The sequence below is a fragment of the Ochotona princeps genome, chromosome 25, assembly GCF_030435755.1.
Source record: "Ochotona princeps isolate mOchPri1 chromosome 25, mOchPri1.hap1, whole genome shotgun sequence".
Taxonomy (NCBI): Eukaryota; Metazoa; Chordata; class Mammalia; order Lagomorpha; family Ochotonidae; genus Ochotona; species Ochotona princeps.
Window position 1 is genome coordinate 3,672,784 of NC_080856.1, and position 26,269 is coordinate 3,699,052.

Genomic DNA, 26,269 nt, shown 5'->3' on the forward strand with positions numbered 1-26,269 from the left:
TGAGCAAACCTTTCCCAGAGTGGGTTATTTTCTCCCTTCCGCGGGGAGGCCAAAGAGGAAGAAAGTAGGACCACAGGCACTTACAAACCCAATGCCAGCTAGCACGCCACTGGGCGCTCTCGCAGGGGCGGGGGCGGGGGTGGCACCCGCAGAAATCCCTGACCTCTGAGTGGAAAACCCAAGAAGTCTAAGATGGCCGGGGACAGTAATGTCCGTGGCCAAAGTTCAACAAATCTGGCCTTGAAGCCTGGTGAGGAAGACCACCATTCCAAACCTCTTACTTCCTTGTGGCCCGAGAAGGAGCCCGCGGGAGCCAGTGAGCATCCTCCACAGCCACCCCAGATCCGCCTTCGGGCCTAGCACTACTTCTTTAATCCTTCTCTCCCAGAATACAGCGCCTTTACTTTTTAATATTCGTGATGTTTCTGTTTGTTGTTGCTTTTCTTTCCCGTCCTGTTACTAGCTGGAAATTGAAGGTTGGCGCAGGGCCATAGCAGCTCTGGAGAGGCGCCCTCCGGAGGTGGCGTAAGGGGCTCGCTCCCAGAGCCGGGGCGCGGGCACACTCACGGCTCTTTGTGCTGCCTTAGCCCGCCGGGAACCTCTCCAACACCGGGGATCCTGTGCTGGCCCTCCTCGCCCCTTGCCACCCACAGTGCGCGTGCCCAGCGCCCAGCTCCGGGAGGCCCAGGCAGGCTCCATTCCTTCTTCCCAGACTACATCACTGCTCCTGCACCTCGGTCCTAAAATTGGGGACGGAACGTTCATTTTGATTGATGTTCAATTCGAAAACTTCACAGCAGGTTTTGGTGCTAAAATGATGCCAACTCCCATATAGGAGCGGGGAGTCTTCTGACCCAGTTTGGACTGGGGCTGAGGTAGATGGGGTGCGTGGTGGTGGTCGCAAGGCCCACAGGTACTGTGGTGGCGCGGTAACGCCAATCCTTTCCTGTCTAATGCACCTCTCTTTCTAGCTGCCAGAAGGGAAAATCCAAGGAGTCCAGCTTAGCCCAAGATCAACAAACGTTTATTGCCACCTCTGGCTTCTGCCTGCTTCTCACGCGGTCGAAATACTGAGCTCCCAGGTAGGGCAGGGGTGGTAGAGGTAAGAGTGAGGGTGGTGTTGTTGCCAAGCCTGCTCCAGCAGCACACTGCCAAGTCAACTCACCCCCCCAACTCCCAGGGTGGCGTGGGGTAAGACAGGGAGGAAGATGGGGCGTGCAGGGCTGTCCTGCTTTGCTGCAAACTTGCTCCGCTCTGGACGGGTGGTGGTGGTAGACGTGGGGGGGAGTGGATTTGCTGCTGCTGTACCCCTTGCCCTGGCTGCCACGTTTCCATGGAAATGAGGGAGGGGCAGGATGTAGCTCACTGGGAATCTGGGAGGATGGCCGGGCAGGCATTTGGTAAACATATTCCCTGGCCACTGTGCCCAGCGCAGTGAGCTGTCCCCAGCCGACCCCCCGGGCTGGCTCTCCCTGTCTGGTCTGCCACTTTCCCCTGGTGGAGCTGGGATCAGGCTCACTGGGCTCCAGGCAGGGCTGCTGGTGTCTCCTCTCCGCCGCCAGGCCTCAGTGGGCACTGCTCGGATTCAGTCCACCAAGTTGAGCGCCTTGGGCCGCCTGCCGTCTCCCGGCGGCTCTCTGCACACTGCCCTTCCCCCAAACACAGCTTAGAAAATAGAAACCCAAATGCTGGGGGGGTTAGAAGCGACACAAAATGACTTCATAGCAATGCTGAGGGCTAGGATGGGGTAGCTGGGGGCCTGAGCCAGGGACCACCTGGAACCACTGTCTAGCCGCAGCTTCACTTCTCACTGGACTGACATGGCCCGGGTGCCGGGAGCCATCTCCGCTCAGGGCTGCTCTCAGCACGGCAGCCACCGCTCTTGCTGCTGCTGCTGTGGGTGGATGAGGCTGCTGCGGTCAGCACGGTGAGGAAGTGCGGGCTGGAGGCTCAGTACCACGGGTCGGCCCGGTGCTGCTGGTTGTAGAGCTGCAGCTTGATCTGATCTTTGATTTGACTCACCAGGATCTGGGACAGCAGGATTCCCACCAGCTGGGGGGGGGGCGAGAAGACCCTCCTCAGGGAGCGGGCGGGGGTCTTGCTCTGACTCCGCCTTCCCCGTGCAGTGGCCTGTGATGACCCCTTTCCCTGCCCCTCAGCCACCTCAGTGTCTGCCACCCCGGCTGATCCGCCCAGCACAGGAGGCTGCGGTACCTGAGGGATGGCCAGGCCCAGCGCCACACCGCCCAGCACAGGAGGCGCGGTACCTGAGGGATGGCCAGGCCCAGCGCCACACCGCCCAGCACAGGAGGCGCGGTACCTGAGGGATGGCCAGGCCCAGCGCCACACCGCCCGGTACCTGAGGGATGGCCAGGCCCAGCGCCACACCGCCCAGCACAGGAGGCGCGGTACCTGAGGGATGGCCAGGCCCAGCGCCACACCGCCCAGCAGGAACAGGTTGCTGTGTATCCAGTTGACCAGCTTGTCGATGCAGCCGTTGGTGTAGATGACCTTGCTGGCCTCCAGGTAGCCGCGGGCCTGCATGCTCTGGCCACACATCGTGTTGATCACGGCCTGCAGGGCGGGGGGAGAGGTGAAAGCGCAGGTGTGCTGCCCGCTCTCCTACTTTCTCTAACAGGTATCACCTCTTCCCTCTTCCTACACTCCTAAGTTGCTAGGAAATCCACGAGGGGACTTCAAACAGAATTTGAAAAGTTTATTTTGAGGCAGAAAGTTAGAAATCCATGCACAATATTTTTCATAATACATATTTTCCAGGAACCTTTTAAACACCCTCCAGGCATGGATTTCACATAGTTTCAACAGCAAAATGATCTTTTAATTTCATGTTCTATGAATTAACAGCCAGCGTTTAGCCAGGCGGATGCCAGGAGCTGCAGCCTCATCTCCCTCATGGGTGGTCGGCCCATCACTGGGGTCATCCTCCATTCTTGGTCCCAGGCCATCCTGGAGGGCAGCTGGGACACAGACCGACAACCACAGGGCATGTCGGCACCACAGATGGCAGCTTCACATGCTATGCCACGGTGCCAGACCCTCCAAAGACTTTTGAAGAACTGGTAAAAAAGGCTACAGAGTGGGGGAAGAGACTGGGGTGAAGACAAATGCCTGACGGCTGTCCTTCCCACTAACAGGTCACCCTGGGGAGGGAGGGTTCAAGGAGCATGTGTAACTTCTGGCCGTGGGGGCTGCTTACCTGGTTGGGGACAGGCAGGCAGCAGGAGTAAGGCACGGAGCACCGCTCACGGCTCGGGTTGTCTTCGGAGCAGCTAAAGTACATGTTCTGCGACCAGTCCTTGTAGGAAATCCCTCCACAGCAGCTGAACTGCAACAGAGCCCAGCAGGGAGATTCAGGCTCTGCTCAGCCTCATGCCGAGCCCACTGAGTCCACCGATCCCAGGAGGACTGAAAGATCTGCCCAGCTCCCCAGGTGGCTGCAGGGTGAGTTGAACCTAGGGTGGCTTTGGACCTAGGTTACAGATCTCCTTCCTTTATTTGAGAGGTAGTGTGAACAGAGAGAGGGTTGGGGTTGTGGGGGCAAGAGACTCTTCTGTCTGCTGGCTCTTTCCCCAACAGCTGACAGCAGGGGCTGGGCCAGGCCCAGGCCAGGACTCCACCCATCTGGGTCTCCTATGTGGGTGCAGGGGCTCAGGAACGGGGCATCCTTCATTGCCTTACAGGGAGCTGTGCCGGAGATAAGTCGCAGGTGGTGGCTGAACCCACTAAGCCACAATGCTGGCCTCTCTAATTTCTAATACTTTACACATCCTTTCATAACTCACCAGAGGGGTTACTATTACAAGTGTGTATATATATATATGTATCTTTCAGTTTTTAAGGTTTATTTATTTGAAAGGCAGAATTATGGAGAAAGAAGAGCCTGAAGCAAAGTGGAACAGCAGGATTTGCACTGCTGCCCACTTGGGATACAAGCACTGCAGCAACAATTTGAAGCCACAATGTTGGCCCCAAAACAACGTCCTTCGGTGCTGCAGCAGAACTAACTGGACAACTACCGCAAATGCACGATGACATCAAAAAATCTGTGAGTGGAGCCAGTGGCATTGGGAGGGTGACGTCATCCTCGGATCTGTGACATCAGCAGCATTTCAGAACCATCCAAGCGGCCTGAACAGAACCCTCGGAGTATCTCCACGTGGAGCCTCTGGTTGACATGAGGTGGGTTCCTCATCCCTGGGCACTGGAAAGTCATGAGTGGCTCCCCCTTTGTCTCTCTCCTTCCCCCAAAAACAAGAAATAGCAAATTTGGAAGCACTGAGTACGCCCAATTTTCCCTAAACCTCAGTCCTTCCCAACCTGATCCACCATGTAATTATAAAAAATAAAATTTATAAAAAATGAAAAAATAAAAATAATAGAGCTCTATTGAATTTCAAAAATATTATTTATTTTTATTGGAAAGTCAGACTTTACAGAGAGAAAGAGAGACAGAGAGGAAGATCTTCATCTGCTGATTCGCTCCTCAAATGGCTGCGATGACTGGGCTGAGCTGATCTGAACCAGGAGCCAGGAGCTCTTCCGGGTCTCCCACGCGGGTGCAGGGCCCCAAGGCTTTGGGCCGTCCTTGACTGCTTTCCCAGGTCACAAGCAGGGAGCTGGATGGGAAGTGGGGCAGCCAAGACATGAGCCAGGACCTACATGGGATCCTGCCACATGCAAGGTGAGGACTTCAGCCATGAGGCTACTGTGCTGGGCCCAATATTCTGTGTTAAGGTAGAGAAGAGGGCTCAGAATGGCTGTCGTGGCCATCTGGGGACTGAACCAGTGGGTTCACCCTCTGTTTCTCCTTCTCTCTGAAACTCTGCTTTTCAAATTAGTTAATAAATATTTTTATAAAAGAGAAAACAGAAGAACTGAGTTCACAATTACTCTGAAAACAAAATAAAAAACAAGTGTTCTTTCACTAGAGGACAGAGAACTCAGTATTGGTCTCAGAAGTGATCTTGTCTAAAATCTAACTTTTGAGTCACTGCAGCATTAGTCATGCTAGACAAAATATGGAAACAATCCAGGCATCTGCCCACAGGATAAACAACATGTAACATACAATGGAATAGTATTCAGCCTTCAAAAGGAAGGACACTTTTTTTTTTAAAGATTTCTTTATTTTTATTGGAAAGTCAAATTTTCATAAAGAAGGAGAGTCAAAGACATTCCTTCTGCTGGTTCCCTCCCCAAGTGGCCACAATAGCCGGAGCTGAGCCGATCCGAAGCCAGGAGCCCAGAGCCTCTTCCAGGTCTTCCACGCGGGTGCAGGGTCCCAAGGCTTTGGGCCATCCTCTACTGCTTTCCCAGGCCACAGCTGGATGGGAAGTAGAGCCGCCGGGATATAAACCAGTGCCAATGGGTTCCTGGGTATGCAAGGTGAGGATTTAGCCACTAAGCTATTGCATTGGGCCCAGAGAAATTCTTTTAAATTTTTAATAATTTATTTAATTAGAAAAGCAGAGAGAGAGAGAGAGAGAATGTCCCATCTACTAGTTTGCACCCCAAAGGGCCACAACCACCAGCCAGGCACAACCCCAAGCTGGGAGTTCAACGTGGGTCTGTGGGCAGCAGGGACCCAAGTACCTGAGCTGTCGCCTGCTGCCCCCAAGGGCGTGCATCAGCAGGATGCTGGAACGTGTGCAGTACTGGGACTGGAACAAACCCGCACATCACTGCCAGGGCGGTGGCTTAGCTGCAGCTCCACATGCCACCCCAGAAGGAAATTCTGCCATGTGTCACAACATGAAGATGTGCTGAGAGAAGTTCATCGGGTCACAAGGACAAAAACGCATGGGAGGTACTTAGCATAGTCAAGTTCACGGAGACCGAGAACAGGTGGCGCTGTCAGGGAGAGGGGAACGGCGTGCCCAGGGCTGCAGGTGGAGAAGGTGATGAGTGTGATGGGGGCACAGCAGTGTGGTGGACTTGGGTCAACGCTGTGGCACAGTGGGTCACCCCACCCCTTGGGACATCCGCACTCCACAGTAGGAGGCTGCTTCAAGTCCTGGCTGCTTTGCATTGCTGACACTTGCAGGAAGCGACAGATGGTGGCCTGAGGGCTTGGGCCCCGGTCACCCAGGTGGGAGACCCGGAAGGAGCTCCTGGTTCCTGGCTCCACCCTGGTCTACACCTGGTTGCTGCAGAAATCTGGGGAGTGAATGAGTGGTTGCAAGAGTTCTTTTTCTGTCACTCTGTGTTTCAAATAAATAAGTCAAATCCGAGTAAAACCAAGTAATGTACTGAATGTCACAGATCTGTACACTTCAAAATGGCAACTGTTATACATATTTTACCATAATTCTAAAATATGTAACCCTTAAATAGATCATCAAAAGTCTGCCCCTACAGGTAACCACTTATATGGTTTCTTATAAATCCTTTCAAAAATTCTTTCTGTAAATACACATATATCTTTTCCTCTTTTTTTTACACAAATGGGAGATTACTATATATATACGTCTTTCCGCGTCCTCAGAAGCACTTGGAAGGCATTCTGATGCTAGGTACATGTTTTCACCAATCCCTTTCCCAGACTCTATGGCCTGGCTGGTCACCAAGAGGCACCCAGGCCTCCTGAAAGGAGGTTCACTTTTGCCTGCTGCACCCGGGGCCCTGGTGAGCAACCCCCACCCCTGCCCACCTCACGCACTCAGCCCCTACCTGCTGCACCCGGGGCCCTGGTGAGCAACCCCCACCCGTGCCCACCTCGCGCACCCAGCCCCTACCTGCTGCACCTGGGGCCCTGGTGAGCAACCCCCACCCGTGCCCACCTCGCGCACTCAGCCCCTCCTGCTGCACCTGGGGCCCTGGTGAGCAACCCCCACCCCTGCCCACCTCGCTCACCCCTGCCCACCCCGCTCATCCAGCCCCTACCTCCTTCTGGCCAAAGTCAATGAGGTTCTGTAGATCCAGGTCGTCTCGGTAGTGCACGATGGCATTGTTGATGACCTCACTCACTTTGCTCCGAGCCTGCCAGCGACAGGGGCCATGAGGACCCAGGCAGGGTTCTCCCCCGACCTGCCCCCTCCCTACAGAAGTAACAGAGACCAGCGAAAGCTCAGCTCAAGCCTAACTGGGGGAGATGGCCCATTCCAAAGCCCATCTATTGTCCCTGGCCCTTCGGGTACAGAGCACAAGGGATGCTGCACCTGCTGGGGGCTGTTCCTCAGAGTCCCCTGGACAGGAGTCCACTGAGCAGGGGACAACGCCGGTACTGGAGGCCTGATGCGAAGCAGAAAAGTTCAACTGTTCCTTTACTTAGCAGAAACGGGCTGACTGAGCCAAGACACTGACCTCTAGGGGACATGAGGGAACTGCGTGTCTTAGGATATGGCTGAACAAGAAGGGCTAGGAGATCCCACATTGTGAATATTTGTAATTCTTTACCATAGTTCCTTCCTTCCCTCCACCACTTCTAGATTTCCTTGCAGAGTATCATCCTCTGCCCCCAGCTATCCACCTGTCCTCTGGGGAAAGAATTCTGGCTCTTAATGAAAAGGACTGATACAGAATGGATGATGTGTGAGACCCAAACCAACAAATACTGTTCAAAGATTCTATCATTTCCCCTTTCAGTCCCTCTGTTTACATGATTTTTTTTTCTTTTTTAACAAGAGGTTCTTCATATTTTCTGTTACTCAGTCATTTGCAACCAACTTTTTTTGGGGGGGGAGGGAGAGACATTTTAACTACGTGTCCACAGAACTTTCCTTCGAGGAAAACATTTTGCAGTCTTGAAATTCTCCTTAGATGCGGTGCCTCCCCAGGCCACTTGCTCGCTCACCCCTTTCCCAGGCTGAAGCCCCTCAGGGACACGGGGGGCTGTGGTCAATGAATGGGGTTGCACGCTTGGCTCCAGGGTTACCTGGTCGGAGAAGACGAAGCCCAGGATCCCCGCGGCCAGTTGCAGCAGGAACACAACGGTGAGGCAGAGGGAGAACTGGGGGGCAGAAGGCAGGGGGAGAAGAGTTGCCACTCTGGGCAGCGACCCTCCCAAGCAAACAGCAGGTGGAGGCCACCTGGGGAATAGCCGCCTCTGGGACCCTTGGCCCTGGGTGGCCACTCTGTGCTGTATCCTCTGGGCCTGGGCTCTGACAGCAGGGTCAGGGGACATGGAGGCGGGAGGTGGGGGACCCTGAGCACTCACCGTCTGCAGGAGGCAGATGTTTTCTCGCAGGGAGCCGATGCAGCCACAGAAGGTGAGCAGGAACATGAGCACGCCCACCACGATCAGCAGGATGGCTGGGTCCACCGCCAGGCAGGCCAGGGCTGCTTCTGGGACAAGGGTGCCGGCCCTTAGCCTGAGCTGAGACCCATGGAGGGAGCACCAAGAGATGGGGAGGGGAAGTGCTGCCCATGCTTGCCCTTCCCCGGGGTGGGAAGACCACCCCCAACACACATGGGACTGCTGGGGCTCCAGCGAAGAATGAGAAAGTGGTTTCATAGCCTAGCTTAGCTTTGCAGAGTGAGGGCAAAAGGGGCTGTGCGACTCTAGCACGGAGCCAGGCGGGGGCCGCTTTGAAAGTCCAACATGCAGGCACGCTCTAGAGGACTTAGTGAGGACTGCGGAAGAGCCTAAGATCCATCCGGCAGGGGGAGGGCTGCAGGGCCCTGGAGGAGGCAGGGGTGTGAAAGGAGCACTCGCAGGTGGAGGGAGAATGGCAGAGCTCACCTGCATGCTTCATCAGCCGCGCGTACACGCCTACAGCCACCATCACCATGGAGATCACCTGCAGAGACGAGGGGAGCCAGCCCTGTGAGGTCGGAAAGCCCCTTCCTGGACAGCAAAAGGGGTGACTTTCCCTGGGCCTGGCAGTGGGCATCTTTCTCTCGTCCAGGCAAACTGCTGATGGGATCTACCAGGCTCTGCCAGGCTCTGTTTCCATGGGATGCTTTTTTTTTTAACCAATGTTATTCAGTCCTCACCTTGTGAGGAAGACAGTATCGCCATTTTCACCATTTGCAGATAAGGAAGTGAAGGCGGGCAAGGTTAACATACAACAGTGACGAGGCACACTGGCTTCAGGAAGACTCAGGCTCAGAGATGGGAGTCACAAACAAAGCGGATGCAGGGACCCGTGATTGTGGCACAGCACGTAAAACTGCCATCTGTAATGCCAGCATCCTATATCAGAATGCCAGTTCCCAGTCCTGGCTGCTCCACTTCTGATTCATTTCCCTGCTAACCTGCGTGTGAAGGAAGTGGAAGATGTTCTGAGTACATGTGAGACCCGGATGGCGTTCCTGGCTTCACCTTGGCCGCACCCCAACTGATGTAGCTATCTGGGGGTTGAGTCAATTAACTCTTTTACTCGGCCATTTGAAGAAATACATAAATCTTTTAAATTCATACACTAACCATATCTAATAGCATTGCCATGAGAATTGAGCAAGATAATGCATGGAAACCATTTAATTATATTTACCTAGTGGTAAATCTACTATTACTAGTAATTACCTTACCTGGAACCAGACAAAAATAGTGAAGTTTGGAACTATTTATTTGAAAGACACATACACACAGGGGGAGAGACAGAATGAGAGCAAGAGATAAATACTGTCCACCTGCTGGCTCCTCACAAGCTGGGGCAGCTGGGCTGTGGTGACAGGGACCTTGGCCCTTGGCCCTTGGCCTTCCCCAGTACATTAACAGGGAGTTGGACTAGAAGTCAGGCAGCTGAGATTTTATTTATTTATTTATTTTGGAAAGGCAGATACACAGAGAGGAGGAGAGACAGAGAGGAAGGCCTCCTGTCCAATGGTTTACTCCCCAAGTGGCCACAATGGCTGGAGCTGAGCCGATCCAAAGCCAGGAGCCAGGAGCCTCCTCCAGGTCTCCCATGTGGGTGCAGGGCCCGGCTATTCTACTTGTGACCCAGATCGCTGCTGTCGTGCTGAGAAGCAGTGGAAGATGGCTCAAGTGCCTGGGCTCCTGCCACCCACATGGAAGTCCTAGAAGAGGCCCCTGGTTCCTAGCTTGGCCTGGCCCAGCCTGGCCATTATGGCCATTTGGGGAGTGAACCAGCAGACGGAAGACCTCCCTCTCAGTGTTCCTTCTTTTCTGTCTCCACAACTGTCTTTCAAATAAATAATTCTATGTCTTTAAAAAAAACAAAACCTTATTTTTTTTTATTAGATTTATTTTATTTTCATTACAAAGTCAGATATACTGAGAGGAGGAGAGATAGAGAGGAAGTGGAGCTGCCGGGATTAGAACCAGCGGCCATATGGGATCAAGGCGAGGACCTTAGCAACTAGGCCATGCCGCCGAGCCCACAAAACCTTATTTTTATGTTTATTGGTAAGGCAGATTTACAGAGAGAAGAGACAGAAAGAAAGATCTGCATCTGCTGGTTCACTCCCCTAAGTGGCTGAGCTGATCTGAAGCCAGGAGCTAGGAGCTTCTTCCGGGTTTCCCACGTGGGTGCAGGGTCCCAAGGCTTTGGGCCGTCCTCGACTGCTTTCCCGGGCCACAAGCAGGGAGGTGGGTGGGAAGTAGAACCGGCGCCCACATGGCATCCTGGCAGTTGTAAGGCAAGGATTCAGTCATTGGGCCACCATGCCAGCCCTCCCAGAATCTTTTTAAAGGGGTATGTGCCTGTAAGCACCAGCACCAGCACTGGAGGCCTTCATGGAGGAATACCAGTGTGAAGGAGTGGAGAATCTTTTCATGGTCACGGTTCCTCCCTGAGAGTGAACACACCAGGGCTTGTCCCCACAGAGGCCTTCTCTGGACTGCCCAGCCCTCCAGGAGGGCAGGGCAGCATGGCAGGCAGCCCCACTCCATCGGCTGGCATCCAGCTGAGCAGCCGCTAGCTGTCGCCATGGCAATAGATGGGGTCAAGCTTTGCAAGGGGAGAGTTCTGAGCAGCTCCATGGGAGGGAGCTGGCTGGCTAGATTCCGCTGTCCTGGGAGATGGAAACCAGGGAGAAACAGGCCGGCTCAGAAAGGGGAGCCCGGCCGGCAGGACAACAAACAGGGTGGCCAAGTTGCTTGGTGGGAGACTTTCCTGTTTGGGGGCCTCTGCCCTGGCGCAGGAGGCAACAGTGCATTTAGCAGGGAATGGCACGCCCTTAGAAAACCAAACCTTGTCCAGCCTTTCTCGGCCTTCTCTCCCTGCCCATCTGTTGCTGGACCCTGCCTCGGACTCAGGGCCTGGGGTTACCTGCTGGCTTCACACTCTGCACAGCGGTGTGTGGGGCTGGAGGTGCCAGCCGGCTTCCTGTCACACAGTGCATGCCGGTTCAGGGAGCACGGGCAACGGCAGGGGCACGCCACCCAGCGATGCAGCCATTTCCAGGCTTGGTCGCCAGGGTGATGCTACAGGAAGTGTGGTGGCTCATGAGGCGTGACCTCGCGGAAGGCCCTTGGCCCACTGGAGCGCATCCACAGGAGGGCATTCTCCTGGGACTGCTTGGTAATTCTCAAGAAAAGGCTATCGACAAAAGCCTTAGTTTGATAACACCTGGTCTCTTCACTTACGGTTCAAAAGATGTGACAATTGATCCAAAGCATGCACCCCTGCCAGTGCCACCCGCTGCCCACCCTGGGGCCTTCGCCAGAATCCAGCTGCTGCAGGCACAGTGAGATTTCTGTGGAAGGTCAGTGTTGCCATGGTGATTCAGGTTAAGCCGCCACTTGTAACATCGGCATCCCATATGGGAGCATCTGTTCCAAGTCCCAGTCGGCTGGCATCCCATGTGAGTACCAGTTGGCATCGTGGCTGTCCCACTTCTGCTCCACTTGGAGAGTAAACCAGCAGATGAAAGATCTCCTTCTGTTTCTCCCTCTCTCAGCCATAGAAACAAATAAACTCTTAAAAAAAGTTTTTGAAAAAACAAAAATTTTAAAGGCCTGCTTATGCAAGAAATTCCAAATCATAAGAGGGAGACAACAGGATCAGAACCTGGGCAGGAACTACAGGGGAGTGGGTTAATCTATCGCCTGCAGTGCTGGCATCCCATACGGACGCTGGCTTGATGCTCAGCTGCTCCACTTGCCATCCAGCTGCCTGCTCATGGCCTGGGAAGGCAGCAGAAGATGCTTCAAGTGTTTGAGGCGCTACACCCAATGAAAATAAGTAAATCTTAAAAAGAAGCAGAAGAAGCAAGGGCATGGAGCTTGTCTTCATCCTCTTCTGAGGGAGGCGTGGGGTGCACTGGCTGTCCTAACGATCTTGTGATCAGAACTGGCTCCGACAGAACGGATGGAGTTCCAGAATGAGACGGAAAACGTTGGGTTTAGTCCCAGTCTCGTCACCAACCCACGTGCACCTGGTCAGTTGGCGCTTCTGCTTTTCTGGCCTTGACTATAAACAGAGGTGAGTGGCCGAGTCCATTTCCAAAGTCCTATTCAGCTCTCCAACGGGATGCTATTAACAGCCACAGTACCAACTTTGGAATGGCTGTGACTTTGAGGAATCTGGGGTGGGAGGGAAGGGCAAGCTGTGAAGTGCGGTGTTTGAGAGCCCAGGGAGAGTATCGCTAAAGAGCGCATGAAATATTAAAATCTTGATTTTCCTGGAGTCTACATCTGCCACCCTGGGTCCCTGGCTGATGAGGCTTGAGGCCGGTTGTGTCGCTAACGTTGCTGAACGCTGGCCTCAGCTGGAACGCATCCGGAGCTATGGCTGCCTGGGTTTCAGCACCTGAGATCCTGATCTGATTGGTTGGCTGTGCTGCCAAAGCTTTAGGAATTTTAGAGTTGTATTGTGTGTTAGAGAGTAAGCGCACACACTACTGTCTGCTCAGTGTCCACATGGCATAGCTGGGAGCAGGAAAGCCAAGCCAAGCTTCGCGCGTGGATGGTATCACCCAGCATCTGCTTTGGCAAGGAACTGGAGTCAGACGTTAGTGTATTAGACGTTAGTATATTCTTTTCTTTAGAAAAAAAGAAAGATTATTTTTTTTATTTCCTGGGCACCCATGCCATAGCAGATCAACACTTTCTTTCTGTGGCAGAGAGCATGACAGACAAAAGATTTTCCAAGTGCTGGTTTATTTCCCAGAGAGCAGCAGCAGCCTTTGCCTGGAACTCCGTCTGGGTCTCCCATGCAGGTGCAGGGTCCCAAGGCTTTGGGTCATCCTCCACTGCTTTCCCAGGTCACAAGTGGGAAGTAGGGCCACCTGGATTAGAACCAGCGCCCATATGGGATCCCGGCACGTTCAAGGCAAGGACTTCAGCTGCTAGGTTACCGTGCCGGGCCCATTTTCCACAATGTCCCTCAGTTATGATTTGGTTGTTTCCTCACAGATTTTGATGACACACTTCTGACAGGACTATGGGGCACTAATATTGCTGTGTTTTCCCAGTGTTACCCTATGATGCAACATGTTAATTTCAATCCTAGAAATGAGCAATGGGAAATAAAGAAATGAGGAATAACTCTACTACCAGAGGATGCGGCTGTTAGGCGTCTGTTTTCGCATCTCATAAAACAATACAGGCGACATTCTAGATAAATTGCTTCCCATTCTCCCTGACATCTGCCTGCTACTTGTCATCTTGTTCCTCGCTTGCTAGTTCTTGGTGGCAAATAAGCAGCCGCAGGCACTAATAATGTTCATGAAAGAAAGCAGAACCATGGAGAAAACATTCCCCACTATCTCGACTTCCTTTTTCTTGTGAATTGGTAAAGGTGCTTGGGAGGAAAACAAAATGAAACAAAAAAAAACCCTTCCTGTAGGCCCAGGCCCCGCCCTCCTCGAGGGGTGGTCCTGCCCAACAGTGGCTCTCTCTGGGCCAGGATACAATGGTGACAGTTGGATTCGCTTCTGGAATCCACTTTTTTCTGGCCTCCGCCTTACGTCAAGGCCATGTGACGAGTCCGGGAAAAGCTCTTGGGGACTGTGGTGGGGTTCTGATCCTAGGATGGATACGAAGCTCATCTGCAAACCAGGATGGCCTCATCAATGGTCACCCACCTCTAGCTCAACTGTGAGAATGAGGACGCAGTGACTTCAGGCTCAAGGATGATGCTCTCCTAGACTCAGGCCCCATCAGCTTGCCCCTCTCTTCCCTCCTCCCTGGAGCAGCGCTCATCCTGGCAGGGGACTTCCAGAAGCTATTTCTTAACCATGGCTCTTTGTTGGTTGCTGTACCTGCCATCTCATTCAGTTCTGATCACAGCCCCAAGAGGGCGCTAGGGCTTTCCTTTGCAACACCTAGGCAGTTCACTTGGGTCCAAGGCAGTTTGGAGTGGGATGGATGTCTGAAAGCGTCTGAAAGGCCCCGAAGCCTGGGACCCTCTAGTTCAGGTAACCCCAGGATCCCAATATTCACCCGGTCCATCATGTGAGGTGGGCAGCAAGAGTTGCCTACGTCCAGTCTAGGTGGGACTCAGGTATGGATGGAACACAGTGCAGGGAGGGGACCAGTACCCAGCAGTGCCCAAGAGGCATCATGGAAGAAGCCTCTGGAAGGGAGAAGTCACAGGACAGCCACCTGGCTGGGCTCCGAGAGAACACTGTGGCCTTGTCTATCTTCACATTCCAAAGTCCAGTCTGTAAGCAGCAGGTGAAACTTTAGAAGAGGCTGGGGGAGTACAGCGAGGGTTAAATGACTCCCCGCATAGGAATCAAAGTCCTGGTTCCAAGGGACCAGAGCTGTGGTGGAGTAGGCTAATCCCCCCTCTGCAGCATCAGCATCCCACATGGACACCAGCTGGAGTTCCAGCTGCTCCACTTCTGATCCAGCTCTCTGCTAATGGCCTGGGCAAGCAGGAGTGGATGGCCCAAGTCCTTGGGCCCCTGTACCCATGTGGGTGACCTTAAAGAAACTTCTGCCTCCTGGTTTTAGACTGGCTCAGCTCCAGACATTGCAACCATTTGGGGAGTAGATAGAAGATCGCTGTCTCTCTTTCTCTATACATAAAATTTGCCTTTCAAATAAAAAATAAACCTTGAAAAAAAAAAACCCTCTGGTCCCAATCAGAGGGAAGAGGGTGGGGAATGCCTGCACCTACAATGTCTCAGTCCTTCCGGATGAATCAGAGAGGGCAGGGGCCCAACACAGGACTCCCTCACCGCCCAGGGTCTGCCACACCAGCTCTTTCCTGGTCAGCTTGGCATTGGTGCGTCTGGGTTTCCGAGGTGGCAACCATCCATATGAAACTCTCGGCTTTCTTGCTCTGGACTGGATGGAGGATCCCGCAGGAACTTTCCTTGCCGATTTTCAGAATCAGCTCCTCAGCATCATCCAAGGTGAGGAACGAGCAGAGAGGTGGGCCACCAGGTTCTCAGAAGGACACACGTCCAAGCGTGCGGCCCGAAGGACAGGCCCGATGCCCAGCCAGTCACGGACCCTGTGTGAGCTCCATGTTTGCCTGCATTCTTCCATAAAGGCTGCGGTGCAGGGACAGCCTCCTACTTGGTACAAAAGCAAACGGAGCTGCCAGGGAACAACAGAGGGTACGCATGTGACCTGCAGAGCAACAGTGAGGGCACTCTGCTTCCCTTTGGTGTTCTCAATTGTTTTTGTTTTAACTTCTATTTATTTTCATTGCAAAGTCAGATATACAAAGATGAGGAGAGATAGAGAGGAAGATCTTTCGTCTGATGGTTCACTCCCCAAGTGACTGCAACAGCCAGAGCTGAGACAATCCAAAGCCAGAAGCCTGGAGCTTCTTCTGTATCTCCCACGCAGGTGCAGGGTCCCTAGGCTTTGGGCCGTCCTCGATTGCTTTCCCAGGCCACAAGCAGGGAAATGAATGGGAAGCGGGGCTGCTGGGATTAGAACCGGCGCCCAAATGGGATCCTGGCGCATGCAAAGAAAGGACTTTAGCCGCTAGGTTACCGTGCTGGTTCCTGTTGTTGCTTTTATAAAAAGCCATCAGACCACTCCACCCACTGAAGCTGGTCTAGGAGGAAGAAATGAGAGAAGATGGAGGATGGAGGAGGCAGGTGGCTCTACTTGTGTGTGTGTACCCATGCGTGTGCAGAGGGGGAGGCTGGGTGGCAGGAGGGCGGCCATCACTCATGGGTTTTGCTGTCAGGCTTGATGCCTGGCTGCCAGCTCAAGGCTGCTGAACAAGGCTGCCAGAGAGGGAACTGAGGGTGAGCTGGAGTGATTCCCAGGCCTCTGGGGGCCCCCGCCAAGGGGTCCTGGTGGGGAAAGTAAATTTCTTGAGTGAGAGGCTTTCCCGATGGCCTGGCTTGGTCCAGGAAGGAACAGGACAGTGGCCCTTACACTGCTGTGGAAGGGAAAAAGTTCAGATGCTGCTGCAAGCAGCTATGCGTGGCTCCACGTGAGGCTGGTGCAGTAGGGGTGGGGTGGCCATTTTTCCAGCCTGGCCTCTTGGGGGCGGGGTGCAGAGGAGGACTCAGCTGGGTTCTCGGCCATCGAGGAGGCTTAGGGATCTAAGATGATGACTGGCCATCAGGAAGGGACAGAGTGTATTGGTGTTATTCCCCTGAATGTCTTGCTCTCTCCTTGGACCTTGAATCAGCATTCCCAAGCACTGGCTGCCAAACAGGTAGCTTTTACCCTTAGCAGCCTCAAGGCTAGAGGGGAGATGGAGAAATAAACATGGCACTGCAGCAGAGAGCAGGACAATTCAAGCCCATGCACAGTGCCACAGGAGCCCTACACCTGGCCACCGGCAAGGCTTGGGCTGAGACACAGCAGCTGGAGCTCAGAGCTTCTGGGGTTTCCATTGGACTGAAAAAATTTCTCCAGTTGCTGGCCCAAGTGAGCAAAAAGACCAGCAAGAAAGGAGACGGCGCTGTGAGCAGCACTGATAACACTCCTGAGAACAACATGTGCCCGAGGCTGATAAAGCAGGTGGGAAAAGGCAGCCACTTCCTAAGGAAACCATTTTTTAAGTTAAAATATTTACTTATGAGGTTAGCACAGTGGCTCAACAGGCTAATCCTCCACCTTACAGCACTGGCACTGTTTTGTATCCTGACTGTCCCACTTCCCATGCAGCTCCCTGCTAATGGACTAAGAAAGCAGCAGAGGATGGCTCAAGGCCTTGGGACCCTGCATCCAGATGAGAGACCCGGAAAAAGCTCCTGGCTCCCAGTTTTGGATCAGCTCAGCTCTGGCTGTTGTGGCCATTTGGGGAGTGAACCAATGGATGGTAGCTCTCTTTTTTTGTCTCTGTTTCTCTGTAAATCAGCCTTTCAAATAGAAAAGTCAAATCTTTAAAAACTATATATTTGAAAAGCAGAGTGATCTAGAGAGAAAGAGAGCCTTTTCACCTCTGGTTCACTCTCCAAAAGGCCACCACCAGGGCTGGGGCAGGGTGAAGTCAGAGGCCAGGAGTCCGGAACTCCGTCCAGGTCTCCCAGGCACACTGGCATAAAGTCAGCTCCAGAGTGGAGCAGCTGGGACTCCAACAACCACTCCCATATGGGATGCTGGTGACACAAGCGATGGACTAACCCACTGAGTCATAACCCCATCCCTAAGATGGAAAATTTTCAATACAATTGGTAGAATCACGGAACAACAATGCTAGCCCATGGGATCTCAATGTTCAACATCTAGCAACATAATTCTGGGAAGAAAACCAGAACTCCCAAGCCAGAGGGGAAGTGAGATTTGAAACACGAACTGCGGGCCTGGGCCCTGGTCCATGAGGAACCCGCAGCATACTGAGTCAGAATCCAAATGGCCCAAGAGTCGAAGTCCAGAATGCCAGGGCACCTGCCTCCCCTCCCCCACTGAGTGCCAGCCCAGGCGCTGGTGGCCACCTTGCTGGTGGATCCCCAGTGCACACGCGCGATACACACACACACACACACACCGCACAACAGCCCCAGCAGCAGGCATGCGCTCTGCCCACAAAGCTGTGGGTATCTGGCTCCATCCATAGGTGTTTCTGGGAAGAGGCATAGGGATTTGATGGTAGAAATCTACAAAGAAACCCTGCACAGGAACTAATCCCTGAATGGGGGACCAGAAGCAAGGGGGATACTGCCGGTCAGCTGTGCCTGTGTGTGCCTGAGGCTCTGGGTCCATGGAGAAGTGACACTCAGCAACATCCGTCCAAGAATGTCCCCATGGGGAAGGCAATGTCCCAGGGAGACCAGGACAGAGCAAGATGCATTCTTAGCTCCAACTCCAAGTCTTGAAGGAAGAAAGATTCTAAAATGAGTTGTTTATTTTTAAATAGTTCTCAGAGGCAGGAAAAAAATGTCTTTTGTGAAGGGAAAAAGATTAAGAACAGTGAGCCAGAGCCATGGGCTGGGGGGGTGGGAGGAGGTCCCATGGTGACTCGCTGCCTCTGGTCCCTCAGCACAGTATTCGCTATTCGTAGAGTCTGGGACTTTTGAAGAGTCCACAGCTGGCCAAGAAGGGGTTCCACCTCTAACTTGGAGTGGCACCAGGCTGGTTAACCAGTTCCTCTTGACCTTAAAGGAAGCTTTTTCTTCCCTTCCCTCCACTGCCTCCCAACATAAATGGGTCTGTGGAGACAACCCTCCTCTTGGCTGTGACTTCCCAAAGTTTTACCTGATGAAGGTGGGTAGGGTGCGGTGGGCAAGGCCAAGAAAATGAGCATAATCTCAAGCGGGACAGATGTGCCCTTCTGCTGCCTCTGGGAGCACAGATAAGATGGGGGCACTGCTGGCTCCCGAGGGAACCCAGAGCTTGGGCCGGCAGGGCAGCAGTGCCCGGAGCTGAGTGGGGTTCCTAGAGCACGGGGGTGTCTGTGGGACTTGCCCTGGGCTGAGGACTTCCCCTTGGGAGGTCCCCCGGCCCAGCACAGAAGGGGCGAGGGGTTTTGCTTCTGGTCTTCCCTAGCCTCCTGTGAGATTAGGAGAGCATGAGTTGACTGGTACATTGCACATATCCATCAGCACCCCAGCTACCGTGGTAGGCCCCAAGGTCACGGACTTCCCCCTAGAGGTACCAGGCCCTAGTTGGGAGGATCATCAGTCTGACCCTGCTCACCAGCTGTGAGGCCTTGGGTCAACGTCTCACAGTTCTGCACTTCAGCTTTCTCATATTCAGATTCTAAACGGTGGATGCGACACCGGCCAAAAATCTCCTTCCAATCCCCAAACCAAGCAGTTGACAGCAGCCCAAACTTCTTTTTTCCCCCAGGAGCGCAGTGGCTGAGAGCGAGCTGTCAGCAGCACCCGCTGAGGTTTCTCTCATTTGTCCCAACAGGCTAGCACTTCTGTATTTTGTGTCTGCGCTTCACACCACGGCCCCCTGTGAAACCCTTCCAGCAACCGGCTTAGATGTCTGGCCGCTCCCTCTCCTAGGAAACAGATTCCAGGCTCCCAGTTCCTCCCTACTGCCAATCTGAAAGTGCAGGTCTCAGAGAGACGGCTAGGGCAGCAGCCCAGGAGTGGAGATGTGGGGAGGTGGGGGAGGTGTTGGGAAGGGGGAGTCCCCCCTCCCCCCTCTCCATCCCCTGGTGCCCAGGGACTCTGTGGCCAGGAAACAGGCTCAAGCTAACACTTCCCCAGGGGATCCAGCAGAGCACCCCGCACCCAAGATCACACGACCTAACGCTTTCTCACACAGGCAAAGGCCTGCAGGACCAGCACCTGCCTCCTGCATCTGGCAGCTCAACCAGAAATGGCCCACTGGGAATGACACGTCAGGTGTCCGGGCTTCAACCCACGTACTTTCCCACTTTGCACCCCCTCCCCGCCCCGCCAACCTCCCAGTACCCCACACAGGATCCTGCTGAAAGCCACCGAACAACCCTGTCAGGCTCTGAGGTGAAGGGTGGTCCTGAGAAAGAAGGCGCAAAGCTTGGGACAGTATGGGGAGCGGGAGGAGGGCATCGGGGTCTGGAAGCCATTTCTGTGTCTCCTCTGCCTTCGGGGGGCGTGCGGGGAGCCCCGGAACCCGTCCTCTCTGGGAGGAGCTAGAGATTTTTCTCCCTCCCTCTTCTTTCGCTCCCAGCGGGGCTTCCCTCTGCCCCCAGGCCTGAAATTTCCTCCAGCGGGGTTTGCCTGGCGCCAACAGGAAAACCTGCCCCCTCCCCAAACCCACCCGAGACGGACCCCTCACCCGGCACCCGAGAGTCCCCAAAGTCTTATTTACCGAAACCCTTTGCAGAGCCCTCCTCCAATGCCCCCTCCGGACCCGGCTCCACGGCGGTTCCCTCCTCACGAAAAATTCCCCCCAAAAGTGTCGTCAGCGCCGCTCACCTGGCTGGCCCGGCACCTCGCATCCCGGGCCGATCCCGCCACCCTCCGCGGGGCGGCGGCGGAGGTGGTGGTGGGGCACCCCACGACGACCCCCCACCCCGACTCACCCAGAAGAGCATGTTGAAGAAGAAGAGCAGGTATTTCACCAGCGGGCTGACGAAGGAGAAGTCGTCCCCGGAGGCGGCCGGCGCCCCGGGTCTGCGCGCCATGGCCCGGGGGGCCTAGCTCCCGGCGGCGGCCGGCCCACCTGCGCGCTCGGCGCCCGGGGGCATGAGCCGCGCCGCGGCGGCGGGAGCCCGGGCGGGCGGCGGGGGCGGCGGGAGCCCGGGCGGGCGGCGGGGGTGGCACGGCCCGAGCCGTGCGTCGCAGCCGCGCGGCCAAGGGAACTGCGCCGCCTCCGGGGCCGCCGGGAGCCGCCTGAGCGCGCTGCGGGGAGCGGGAGCCGCCAAGTCTCCAGCGCCGCGCAGGACCAGCCAGCCGGGCCAGCACAGCCGGCCCTCTGGAAACCAGGCCCGCCCCCTGGCCGCCCATTGGCGCGCCTGCCGGAGCCTGACTTCTCATTGGCTGGTGGTTGATGTCACTAAGCACCCAGCCATCCCTCTCCTCCGAGAGGCGGGGGAGACACCTGTTCTATGAGGGGACAACTTGCTAAGGGGTCAGCGGTTCTGCGGCCTTCCTCCCAGCCTCCAGCTCCCCCCGCCATCCCCTTCCCCGGAGGAGAAAGGCATCCAAGCCGCAGCTGTTCAAAGGGAAAAAAGAATGGGGAGAAGGAATGCACACTGGCTCCCCCACCCACGCCCTCCACCCAGCTGCTGTGCACACCAGACAAACACACATACATTACAATCAACAAGTACGCATACCATGGTGTGTGGAACAATGCACCGAAAGCCGTGAGGACAACAGAAAATAGATAATATCCGTGTGTGTGTGTGTGGGGGGTAGTGGTGAAGAGAGGGGTATGGCACTAAAATCAGGGAGACATAACTATCCTACAGATTGGAAACCACTACGCTGAGGGAATGCCATCCTGGTTAGCAACCATCTCTTTTGCCGTGTATTTCAAAAACCATACATGGGAACATCACGGATAGTCCTGCAGTTCTCATTCATTAGCATCTCAATTTGTCCCTCTGTTCTGCTCAGGGTGGCCTACACACAGACGCGGTTCCTAACGTACTGATCTGACATGCCTGAGTGGGGTGTAGGAGATGTGAGATCCCTCACTGCTGCCAGGAGTAAGACAAGCGGGAGTTTCGGGGAGGGACTGATTCTACCCCTTCTCCTGGAAGCACCAGCATCGCATATGGGCACTGGTTCATGTCCCAGCTCCTCCACTTCTGATTCAGCTCTCTGCGTGTGGCCCCGGAGGGCATCAGAGGACGGTCCAAAGTCTTGGCACCCTGCTCCTGCGTGGGAGACCAGGAGGAAGCTCCTGGCTTCAGATCAGCTCAGTTCTGGCCTTTGTAGCCATTTGAGGAGTGACCCAGAGGAAGGTTTTTCTCTGTGTCTTCTCTCTGTAAGTCTGCCTTTCTAATAATAACAAATAAATATATTTTTAAAAGGCAACCAAGATATCATGGCAAAAAGTAATCAGGAAATAATGCGATCCAGAATAAACGGACGTGGAAGAGATATGGGATCCAGGTTGACAAAGGGAGGTGCCCCCCAGCCTGGGGGTGCAAATGCAGACCACATGTTTTAAGCACTGAATCAGCAGACGCCGCTGGTGAAAGCCTGGTGTATACCCAGCAGAGCAGTGGAAGAGAGCGCTGGCTGATGACAGTATTGTGGAACTGAGTTAAAATCGTGGAAGGGCTTGAATATCAGACCAATGAGTTGGTGCTCAGTGGATTTGAAGAAGGGAGTGAAGCCAGACCTGCTCTCTTCAGTTAGAGTGGCAATGAGGCTGGAGAGAGGAATGTTAGGAAGTCACCATTCATAGTCCAGATCATCAGAAATTAGGATCTCCTTTAGGGGTAACAGGCCCTATGATAGATTGCTAAGAGAAGATAGCAGAGATGTCATTGAGAAGAGAATTTCAAAGGCTGAGCTGAGATCAGGGGTAGTGGTGACAGGAGCACAAGGCTGGGGACCCAAGAAGTGGATCAGGGTTAGGTTGCTGCCAGACTGGCCGTTTAAGCAATTAGTTGATGGGTACTAGCACCATGGTATAGCAGATTAATCTTGTGACTGTGACACGGCATCCCATGTGGATGCTGGTTCAACTGCCAGCTGCCCCACTTCCCATCCAGCTCCCTGCTGGGGAGGCAGTGGAGAATGACCCAAAGCCTTGGCACCTGCACCCGTGTGGGAGACCTGGAAGAAGCTCCTGACTTCAGACTGACCCGATTCTGGCCACTGAGGCCATTTAGGGAGTGAACCAATGGGTAGAAGATCCTCTCTGTGTCTCTCCTTCTCTCTCTGTGGCAGAGGGTATTTCCCAAAGAGGTTAAGGAATGGATAGGTGTGCAAAGGGAAGACCTATCCCCAGGTGTTAGAGGGTTGAAGGTAGAGAAATAGACTGAGCTGCTGAATGCTTCCATTCAAGTAACATCTGTTAGCAAGTCAAGGGCAAATCACAAGGGGACACAGGAAGGAATGGGCACTGCATGAAGACAGAACTGTTGCCAGCTCTTTCTGCAGTTTGAGGATTACCAGAGCCTACAGTGGCCCAGAGCATAGGGACGTCCTTCCAGCCGACAGGAGACATGACCTGCTTGTAGTGGGAGGAAGAAGTCAGAAAACAAAGATGGGACAAGCTGTTGGAGTTAATGAGTAGAGCTGGGGCCAATCAAGAGTCAGTGATGTGGGCCCGGCGCCATCGTCTAGCAGCTAAAGTCCTTGCCTTGAACGCGCTGGGATCCCATATGGGCAACGGTTTTAATCCCAGCAGCTCCACTTCCCATCCAGCTCCCTGCTTGTGGCCTGGGAAAGCAGTGGAGGACAGCCCAAAGTCTTGGGACCCTGCACTTCCATGAGAGACCTGGAGGAAGTTCCTGGATCCTGGCTTCAGATCAGCTCAGTGCTGGGCATTGTGCTCACTTGGGAAGTGAATCATCAGATGGAATGTATTTCTGTCTGTCTCTCCTTCTCTCCACAAATCTTATCTGCCTTCCAAATAAAAATAAGTAAATACGTATTTTTTAAAGGTGGTGAGCACAATGTGCAGCATGGCTGCTGGAGATCAGAAATGAGGAGACTCAGTGCACTGAGCTGGAAAGACCTCCAAGGGAAGTTATCAATGGGAAAAGCCACGTGAGGGACAATGTGTGGAATATAGCATGTTCTGGGTGCCAAGAGAGTGAGCCAGTGGCGCAGTCACGAAGACCCACGGGGCATTTGTTCTGCTGCATTGTGAGCTAACTGCTCTGACCCAGGCCTTCAGTGTGAAATAAGCAATTGGCTCGCTCAGATAGACCGTGGGTGTTTCCTGTTACAGTTTAATGGAATCCTTCAGTACCTTCTCGATTATGTTTCATTGCATGTGATTAAAAGCAGTGTGCAGTTTTGTGCTGTGAATGTAGGTGTTTCTTTTTAGGATCTTATTATTGAGGCTGGCACTGTGGCGAAGAAGGCAAAACTTTTGCCTGCAGCACTACCACCATCCCGTAAGGGCACTGGCTTGAGTCCTGGCTGTTCCACTTCCATTCTAGTTCCCTGATGGTGCTCCTGGGAAAGCAGCAGAGGGTGGTCCAAGTATCTGGATAGTTGCCACTCATATGGGAGACTCAGATGAAGCTCCTGGCACCTGGCTTTGGCCGGGCCCAGTCTTAGCTGCTGCAGAAATTTGGAGAGTGAATTAGCAAATGGAAAATCTTTTTCTCTGGCTTTGCCTCTCCCTATCTGTAACTCTGACTTTCAAATAAATAAATATAGCTTTAAAAGTTGTATTAATTAACTTATCTAAAAGGTAGATGAACAGGAGCTGGTACAGTGGCTCAGCAGGTCAATCCTCTACCTTCAAGCGTGGGCATCCCATATGGGCACCAGTTCATGTCCCGGCTAATCTACTTCCCATCCACCTCCCTGCTTGTGGCATGGGAAAGCAGTCGAGGACGGCCCAAAGCCTTGGGATCCTGCACCTGCATGGGAGACCTGGAGGAGGTTCCTGGCTCCTGGCTTCAGATCAGCAAAGCACCGGACGTGGTGGTTACTTGGGGAGTGAATCATCGGACAGAAGATCTTCCTCTCTGTCTCTCTGTATAGTTGACTTTGCAATAAAAACAAATCTTTAAAAAAATTAACATTAAAAGCTGCATAATAATGAGATGCTATATAGAAGAATTCAGGAGTTAATTAATCAACCAATTAATCAATCAATTAATTATATTAGAAAAGGAGATTTACAGAGAGAGAGAGAAAGTTCTTCCACCCATTGATTCATTCCCCAAGTGGCTGCAACAGTTGGAGCTGAGAGCATCCACAGCCAGCAGCCAGAAGCCTCTTCCAGGTCTCCCACAAGGGTGCAGGGTCCCAAGGCTTTGGGCTGTCCTTGACTGCTTTCCCAGGCCACAAGCAGGGAGCTGGATGGGAAGTAGAGCAATTGGAACAAGAACTGGAGACCATATGGGATCCTGGTGCATGCAAGGAGAGGACTTTTGCCACTATACTACTGTGCCAGGCCCTGGAATTTTTAAAATTGTCAACCTATACTTTTTTCATGTAAGAATAACTTTAAGTCCAATAAGAAAAGCAAAATTGAATAAGATTCTTCTAAGTGCAGAAAGAATTAATCGCTCCAGGAAAACTAAACTAAGAGAATATTAAATTAGAGTTATATTGAATTATGTACATTTTAAATTTACGAGATAATTGAAACAAGATACCAAGCAGAATTACATGTAGGAAGCGGGATTATGGTTGGCAGTACTCAAAAAAGGGAGTAGTGACAGTATGACATTGAGAGAGAACTTGGCAAAGTTCATTAAAATAAATCTCATGAAGAAAGCAGAACATTTGCTGAAACCTCACAGGAGAGTGTTTGCGCTTTCCTGAAGCCCCATGGTTAGCCTCCAGTCCAGAAGGAGGTTGGACCTCCTCAATTATATTCTAGCTGAGGTCTGTAGGTGTAGGGTGTGACGTTAAAGAGAAAAAAGTCTGACAATCCATTTATCTCGCTGCTCAGTAACAGATCCAAACTTGTTGGGATGTTGGTGGAAAGTGCTGAAGGTCTCAGAGCATAGAATTGCCCGGGGATTTTCTTAGGGCTACGTTCAGCAGCAAGTAACAGAAAACACCACCAACAGTGGCTCTGATAAGAAAGCCTGGTTTTATTTCTGATGGTTTTTTCTGTCTCTAGTAGCAAGTGGAGTGCCCAGAACTGAGTCTTTATACTCGATTTACTAATTTTACTATTGTTCTCCAGGAATCAGGTTCTTTCTGTTTTTTCAATTGGAAAAGCAGATTTATAAAGAGAAGGAGAGAGCAGCCAGGTCATAAGCAGGTTGCTAGATGGAAAGTAGAGCAACAGGGACACGAACTTGTGCCTATATGGTATCCTGGCACTTGCAAAGTGAAGAATTAGCCAATTGAGCCATCGCACCAGGCCCAGGAGTCAGGTTCTTAATACAAAATTATTTTTGTTTATTTGAAACAGAGAGAGAGAGAGAGAGAGAGAGAGAGAGACGGACAGTCCATCTGCTAGTTCACTTCCCTATTAAGCTCAATTGTTTTCCTTGCAAGTGCCAGCATCCCTTATGGAATTCATGTCCCAGCTGCTCCTTTTCCCATCCAGCTACCTGCTTATAGCCTGGGACAGCAATGGAGGATGCCCCAAACCTTGGGACCCTGCACCTGTGCAGGAGGAGATCAGGGTGAAGATCTTGGACCCTGGCTTCGGATCAGCTCAGTTCGGGACCTTGTGGCTATTTGGAGAGTGAACCAGTGAATGAAAGATCTATCTCTCTGTAACTCTCACTTCCAAACAATTGATTTTTAAAGACAGCTTTATTTTTTGTGCAAAAAGAAATTTGAAATCCATGCCTAGTTTTTTTCATGACACATGTTTCCTATGAATATACTGAAGTCCTTTGTACGCATGTACTTCAAAATGTTTTGTATCAAACAAGCTTATCTTTTTTCTTTTATTTAATCTTTTTTTAAAAAAGATTTATTTTATTTT

The 26,269-nt window shown here is 52.9% G+C and overlaps 1 protein-coding gene across 2 annotated transcripts; it reads right to left on the reverse strand.

Moving 5' to 3' along the window:
* Positions 1–1,831: 1,831 nt before the first annotated feature.
* TSPAN33 (tetraspanin 33) lies at positions 1,832–20,598 on the reverse strand. 2 transcript variants are annotated; one of them, XM_012929048.2, is made up of 8 exons: positions 20,253–20,598; positions 8,702–8,759; positions 8,177–8,301; positions 7,895–7,969; positions 6,904–6,999; positions 3,218–3,346; positions 2,413–2,574; positions 1,832–2,052 (listed from the first exon to the last, which is right to left on the reverse strand). In XM_012929048.2, the coding sequence occupies exons 1-8, from the start codon at positions 20,352–20,354 to the stop codon at positions 1,951–1,953; spliced, it is 849 nt and encodes a 282-aa protein (XP_012784502.1). In that variant the 5' UTR covers positions 20,355–20,598; the 3' UTR covers positions 1,832–1,950. The 2 variants fall into 2 exon arrangements, with proteins under 2 accessions (XP_012784502.1, XP_004592582.1); XM_004592525.2 differs by having other exon boundaries at positions 8,177–8,304.
* Positions 20,599–26,269: the final 5,671 nt, after the last annotated feature.

What these genes read in the sequence shown, in the direction of transcription:
- TSPAN33 (XM_004592525.2), bottom strand. Translation starts at nt 20,354, where the DNA reads ATGGCGCGCAGACCCGGGGCGCCGGCCGCCTCCGGGGACGACTTCTCC. An exon ending in GCTTCGTCTTCTCCGACCAG is followed by an intron (nt 7,000 to 7,894) that starts GTAACCCTGGAG and finishes TGTCGCTGGCAG; the next exon opens with GCTCGGAGCAAAGTGAGTGA. An exon ending in GCCTGCCTGTCCCCAACCAG is followed by an intron (nt 2,575 to 3,217) that starts GTAAGCAGCCCC and finishes CCCGCCCTGCAG; the next exon opens with GCCGTGATCAACACGATGTG.